This window comes from Pholcus phalangioides, unplaced genomic scaffold (assembly GCF_987345545.1).
Source record: "Pholcus phalangioides strain wild (caught in Gottingen) unplaced genomic scaffold, Ppha-v1.0 ptg000003l_1, whole genome shotgun sequence".
NCBI lineage: Eukaryota > Metazoa > Arthropoda > Arachnida > Araneae > Pholcidae > Pholcus > Pholcus phalangioides.
Window position 1 is genome coordinate 32,962,100 of NW_028301596.1, and position 7,521 is coordinate 32,969,620.

At 33.2% G+C, this 7,521-nt stretch overlaps 1 protein-coding gene across 1 annotated transcript in view; it reads right to left on the reverse strand.

The window, feature by feature from the left end:
• Positions 1-7,268, reverse strand: part of Cog4 (conserved oligomeric Golgi complex subunit 4) — a 29,751-nt gene extending 22,483 nt beyond the window's left edge. The window contains exons 1-6 of the mRNA XM_089247519.1: positions 7,037-7,268; positions 4,820-4,905; positions 3,213-3,327; positions 1,458-1,559; positions 1,257-1,332; positions 34-227 (exon numbers count right to left, since the gene is read on the reverse strand). Of these exons, the coding sequence (XP_089103645.1) occupies positions 34-227; positions 1,257-1,332; positions 1,458-1,559; positions 3,213-3,327; positions 4,820-4,905; positions 7,037-7,123 (660 nt within the window). The 5' untranslated portion in view covers positions 7,124-7,268. The remainder of the gene's footprint in view (positions 1-33; positions 228-1,256; positions 1,333-1,457; positions 1,560-3,212; positions 3,328-4,819; positions 4,906-7,036) is intronic.
• Positions 7,269-7,521: the final 253 nt, after the last annotated feature.

The following is a 7,521-nucleotide window of genomic DNA, read 5'->3' on the forward strand; positions in this document are numbered from 1 at the left end:
CGGTAAAATATTCAATGACATTGATATCATCACCTGAGAACAAAGATATGTGGAAAACTTTCGAAGACCCTCTTGATGTTGATTTAGCAGAGGAAATATCTTGAAAAATCTCTCAACTGATGCAATGTCTTCATCACGGACAGCTTCGTCAAATTTTCTCATCACTATAGCTTTTAGTTTATTCTCTGCTTCATGCAATCGAGAAAATGCTTCATCCAGACTGCTCCCTTATAAAAATACAGATAAAAAAAGATCATTCATAAGCAATTTTTCCATCTCTCAAAACAACTTAGAAACTTTAAATTCAATAACACATTTAATTTCAAAGAATGTGATTTTCTTTAGTTTGCTTTGCCCTTTTGTTGAGTAACTATTCTTAAACTTGCACCTAACAAGCAAATAACTTGAATAAGTAATTAAGCTTTAATTTAAAAATCATCTTAACTCATGAATTATTAATATTTTATATTATCAGGTTCATTAAAAACATTAGGGATGGGATAAATAGTGATTTGGCTGAATATCAATTTTCTTAAAGATTCATCACAATTATAAATAACATTGGTGTTTTTAATTGAAAATAAAATTATTGGTAACTTCATATGATATTGAATTTTAATTATACAATTTATTACTCAAATAAACATTAAAAAACTGGTAACTGAAAATATTTTCATATTACTTAGAGAATCAATTTTTTTTAACATGTGTTGTAATTTTACATCGAATTAAGAAAATGCCAATCATTATTTACTCTCAAGTATTACTGCATCATAAAATTCATGACTTATTTTTCTGCTCAAGATGTTCTTTGCCCCTTTCAGTGGCTCTCAATACATTTCTTGCCTAGGAATATCCTTCAGTTAGTGAACTTGTGTAATTCATGCTCACTTCCACCTTATTGCAGTAGGATTCTATTTTCAGTTTCATGTTTTCCTTATCCTAGAAATTCACCCTGACATAACCTCTTGCACAGAAAGGGATACACACATCACGCAATAAAATATAATAGGTATATTTTTTATTTACGGGAAAAATTCCAATAAATATAATTTTTTTTAATTAGTTTGTAGTGTTTAGATTTACACAGATATTCAGCCGAATACCTAAGCATTATTCACCCAAACTAAATATTCGACAATAGCAGCTGAATCTGTCCTGTCCCATCTCTAAAAAAAAACAATTTTCAAAATTCAATGCAAACATAATCAATTTTTTTAATTAATGGAATCAAGACAATAATTTCATTGAAGTACCTTCTCTACTGTCAGCAGCAGATCTCTTCAAAACAGACTGGTCTAAGCTTAGAAAGCGGTGAATGTGAGCAGCAGCCTGGAAAGAAAAGTACACTTTACTTTCATGCACTGCTCATACTATACATAAAGTTCAAAGAATTCACTTCATGAAATTAATTAAATTACAAGAGAGAAGATTATTTTTCATGAGAAAAAATTTACTTGCTCATAGTCCTCATTTTGCAGAGCTGTTTGAACACCATCAGTACAGAACTTTAAATCCAATATATCTTCTATTCGCTGTATGCATTCTGTGACTCGGCTCTTAAAAAACAAAACAATGGAATAAATTAGAATTCATTTTCATGAATGAGTTGAATTGTAAAATTTAATTTCAATTACTAAAAACCGTATAAAACCTGTCAATGATCAGAACATATTTAGGTACTACTTCATTTGATTGGAATCATATTAATCTCACGAAAAAGCAAATAATAAACAGTATGCCTATGAAGAAAATCGATACCACTCTCCACTGTTCAAACACAATATGAAAGACTGGATACCAAAGTTCAGAAAGAAACTTCACATGCCTCTGCAGGGAATTAAACCTCCATCCTTTCACAGTTAGGGCAAGTGCTTTACTATTAAGCTACAGAGCACTTACATTTTCTCCCCTTAGAACATAATATGCCTATGTCATGGGCCAATGTTAAATGTCACAGGCCACTTCACAGATTGGCAGTAACGTCTATAATATGAGTAAAGGCCTACACTTGAGAATGCAAATGCAGCACTGCTTCATGATCCTGCACAATAGACTTGCTTATGTCCTATAGGACTTTGTATGAAATAAGTTTTGTGCAAAAACTTATTTTGCTAACAAGAATTTGAGAAGTGGTTAATCACAGAGAGAAAGAATCCAAGCTTATGTACACAAAAGCTTAATTCTTGCACAAACTTTGTATAATATTTTTTTTCCCATTATTCAAATACAAGTTTAACAGAGGTTTGAGAATTACACTTTATTTTGTAGAAACATCATAAATTGTATCCGATTTATTACGAAACGGGTGTAGATGACATATACATCGTAAAAAAGAAACTATGAAAAAAAAAATTTACAATTAAATAACCATTGTGTAAATTTTATGAACATTAAATAAACCATCAAAACTAAAATTTCATTACAGCATTAATGCAAAAAAAAAGCAATTCTGAATAAAGTATTGTCTGAGGCTTTCATGGCCAGCGTTTGATGTGTTGCACATGGTTTCTGGGCTATTTGGTCATGATCTAAGGCATCTTCTTTGCCACTTTGCATGGCAGGGGTTTACCGGGTTTCACATGCTCGTGTGGAAAAGTATACATAGGAACAACAAAAAGAAGTACTGCTACAAGAATAAAAGAACACCCAAGAAGCTGTTGCCTGGGAAAAAGGGAAAGTTCAGCCTTTGCAGATGTAACCATGTAAGAAACCGGTCACAAAATTGAATTTGAAAATACTGAGGTAATATCATCTGAGGTGTGCTACTATGCTTGCCTTTACAGAGAAGCTATTGAAATATTCAAGCAAAACAACATAAATTGAAAGGAGGAGACGATCAGAGTGCATCCCACTTGGGTCCCGTTACTTCAGCGGCGCAGAGAGCTGAGTTGTGTCCCCAACAAGAGCCAGAGAGGAAATGATCTTGACAACCAATTGCCACTAGGTCCCGCACACAGCCAATCAGAGCACGGCACATTCACTCAAGCCAGCCAATGCCACTCTTCTGTGGCCAATCAAGCCTCAGAAGTCCATATAAAAAATGACTTGATGACAATAGATGTACGAAATCTTTCTTGCTTGTTGCTGAAATCTATGTAACCTTAAAAGATGTCTGCCTGTGGCAAAATGTCAGGAAGAAAATGCCATGTGAGACCATGGCCTAATAGCCCAGAAAAAATGCTTGCAACTCAGTTCTGAATGACATTTACCTTCATAAGATCTAACTGCTTGACTTTATGGCTGACATTTTCTGCCAAGTTTGATGTAAAAGATATCATTCCTGACAGTTGTTTTGAATCATGATTAATGAGTTGTAGATTGGGCCTAGATATAAAAAAAAATTAATTATAACTAAAGCGAGAAAAAAAAGAATTTAAAAAAATGATAATAAGCTTTTTAGTTTTATACTTTACTCAAAATGCATTTTTGGTTATTATTATGCTTCGCACAAATAAAAAATATTTCAGGTAGTAGCATTATCTTTGCGGCGGCTCGAGCTTACATGCCACCAGGATGCAAAGCCTAATGTATTGCCCCATAACGATGACTCTTGTGGGAGGCTGACAGGACTTTAGCCAAGTGACCCTGGGATAAACCTGATTTTTCTTTAGTACAAAGCCACACACCAGTGTTCACTGAACATGAGAAAAATGTGCATGACTATATGTCCTTCTTTTGAAATGCACGTCTTGCTCTATTGGTCAGGATTATTTTATCTTTTTTAATTATACCAGATAACTTGATTCACATTAGACCTCTTATTGATGAACCACCGTTACTTACACTTATCCCGTGAAGAGCAAGTAGGCCTATAGTTTATTAAAAAATTTACAAATTTCAAAGGCATTTCTGGTGCTCCGGAGACTGGACAAGTGAGAAGTCAAATTTTTCCTTTGCCTGTATTTGACAGCTCTGGAAAAATTACTGGGGGGGGGGGACCAAAATGCACTACATTTTTATCTCTGATGCGGTGGAACTTCCTATAATGTACACTCTATGTTAGCAGGAGCCTCTCATTAACGGACATCAATATGCCTTAACATTTTTCACAAAAAAATCTGGAAGTGTTAGGGGAAAAACAGCACATTTGATGAGTTTTTGAATATCTTTGACTTTTACCTCAAATAAATTCAACAACACTTTGACTTTCGCGAGGTCGATACTTGTCAAATAACTTCCAGATGTATGGAAATATCATTTGTGTACTTTATAAAAAAAAATGCCTCACATTGAAAACTTAATTATATGTTTCAACTACTAAGAATGGACATTGATTATCCCACAGAAAAATATGTCTTCCTATCCAGCAAAGAAGGCATTTTAAAGTAAAAGACTTATAACCAAAAGAGATACAGAAGGAACAAGCATGTTATGATCTGCAAATGTTCCTAACAGGTAAATAAGGAATGCATGTAGTGCAGCTAGACTTTGAATTTCTTTTACATATAATTTATGTTTCTCTAAATGATACCTACAAGTGTTAAACATAAAGAACCCCCATAAATACGATACAGTTGTCCATAAAATAAGAACTGGTAGTAATTCCCGGTCAAACTACAAAAATTATATTTGAGGCCGTAGTGGATAAAACCATGGCCCCCACATCTTGGAGCAGGACCCCTAGGCTAGGATCTTTGGCATGACCTTCTATAGTAAATTTATAGCATGGAAAAAAAAGGTAATTGCCCCACTCACCAGGGCTGAAGCCCTGTCAGCCCCACCCTTGTGAGGGGGAGGGGGGATTGATAAAACATTTGCTGAAAATGATCATGGCACAACAACACAAGGTTCAATATGTCAATAAAAGTATACTTACACTACAGATTTTTGCATAGCCCAAATTTCTTCTTCCAACTTCCCATGATCCAATAAGTGCTTGGACACATCTTCATCAATTTTTTCCTGTTTATAAATAATTAAAATACTCAGTCACAGAAATCTTAAATGACATGCTTCAAAAACGGCTCTAAAAACTGCAATAACGTGATACATTCATTAAATTAGTTATAATAAATAGTTTATGCATGAAAGTTTTATACGGGAAATGGAAAATTTGTCACATCAGTTATGAAATATGGTTTTGCTGATATTTATCAGGTGCACAGAAAGAAGGATAGGACAACAATCATACATTGAGAAATCACCGTCACAAATTATGGTGGTTTCAAACTAAAGCTTTTTTTCATCACACCCCATAAACATTCTTTTCTTTTCACTCATTTTTTATACAAATACCATTCTCTCCTCATCTTTACATTATGCGTACACGTAAATGGCAGCAGTACAAGTTATGTGTACTTCTGCCATCTGCAATCAATTTTTTTTTTTAACTATGAGTTTTTTCTCAACTCATTTGTTTTTTTTCAACTCATAGTAATTTAAGTGTAATGAATGAATAATTATATTCTGTCTCCCTTTTTTTTATTGTGCAAAATCTTAAAGATACATGGATATGCAGATAACAGAAAAGATGATGCGCTAAGCCAGGTTTGAAAATACAAAAGCGTAGTAGCATGGTAAAGTTACATGTTTCTATATGCGAAATGGTCCTATTTGGTTAAAGCACCAATGAAAAACCTACTCCTAGGAAAACCAGCTTAAAGTTTGAAGGCCTGTTTACATGCATTAAATGATTAAGTAGTTAATCAAATTTTGAGTTGTCAAGTACTTTAAAATGTATGCAGACAATAAGGGCTGTTTACATGGGTTTAGTTAATAAGTGATTAAGTAGAATAGAGTCTGATCCATTTTTTTTGATTATGTAGGCATGATGCGCATGAGCTAGTGTGTGTGGTTTCATATTATCCAATGAGCTAAATCACTTAAACATGTGGACTTTAACTTTTTAAAAGCACATAACTTAAAATTTAGTAAACAAGTAAATCACTTAACACGTGTAAATGGGCCTTAAGTCCGAAGTCTGGTGGCTTTACGAAGCCGTGGGCCCTACTGTAAAACCTCTCGATAATGGACACCCATGGGATCGAAATTTTTGTCCACTTATAGGAGTGTCCACTATTGGGGAGGTACGATATACATCGAAACCTATTGTTTTTACAATTTTCACATTTACACAATGTTTGACTTTGGTTGCAATTGGTTCCTGTGCACTTTAATATTAAAAATGTATATGTTACTGTAAAAGTGATACACCAGTGGTTATGTATAATCACAAATCATCTCGATAAAGAAAGTTTGATTAAATTTTACAACATTTATCATTTTTACCAGCGATTATGCAAACCTAATTCCCAAATAAAGTTGAAAAGTCTGATAAATACAGGAAAAATATATAACCATTGTTTTAAATTGCATTAAACCAATTAATTACTTTTACCCATACATGATACGTGCATTATACATATTTTACAATAAATATTGAATCAAATTAAAATAAGTGTATATAGAGAGATAAAAACCATTATCAGTCTTATATTGCTGGATTCCTTCACAAGTATCAACATATGTACAAACAAAACCAACATCACCATTCAGAATAGCATCCTGGATAATAGTTATGTTCAGTTAATCAAGTAATTAACTGACGGATTATCAAATTTACCAATACGAGCTTGGGAGTATACGTAATCACCGTATTACATAATATGATAAATGCATCGATATATGATAAATTCCCGATTTTTGAACAAAAATGAATAAATTAAAGTTAGGAAAAAAAACTAGTTTTCCTGATTTTACTGTTCACTAACAGGGGAACGAAATATATTGAAACCCTATTCGACGGGACCAGGAATCAGAAAAGTGTCCGTTAACGGGAGGTGCCCGCTAACGGAGAGTATCCGTTAGGGGAGGTTCCACTGTAATTGACCAGACATCTGACACTGGCAACTTCTCGAAGTGGCCGATTAGTGGCTGGCTCACTTTAGCCAGCTTAGTTATTCGGTTAACGGACATGGAAATTCGAAAATCGCACGAAATATTTAAATTCAATTGATGCTTTATTTATTGAATTACTGTATAAATGCTATAAGTATATCAATATTATTGAAATAGCTCTAAATGTGAAAAATACTTCAATGGCACAAAGTTTCTCGAGAGCAGATCTAGCATCTTCAAGAGTTTTAACAGCACTTATGTCAACATCTTCATATTCGGACATGATTTAAATAAATTATAATACAATCTCAACACAAAACTACTTTTCTTCCACTGATTAACTTTAAGCTTCAATTATAATCTTTGTAATTTATTGAATGATCTTCATATCCCCGGCCCGTCATCATTAAAAAAAATGTAAACAAATCAGCAAATTTATGTTGCCAAATCTTGTACACTAATTTGTTTTTTAAGTTATTTAAAGACACTAAAATGTTTAAATAGTAAATTCTACCGTAATTTAATAAAAAATTCATTTATAGTTTAAGATGACTCTTATTGTTGTACTTAAAATATGTCAGTTTCGATATTAAGCTCATATGATGCGATCATTCATAGCAGCTGTAACAATTGAGTCAAGTCACGTCATATTAAGCTCCTCCTTCTTTTTACATATCAGCC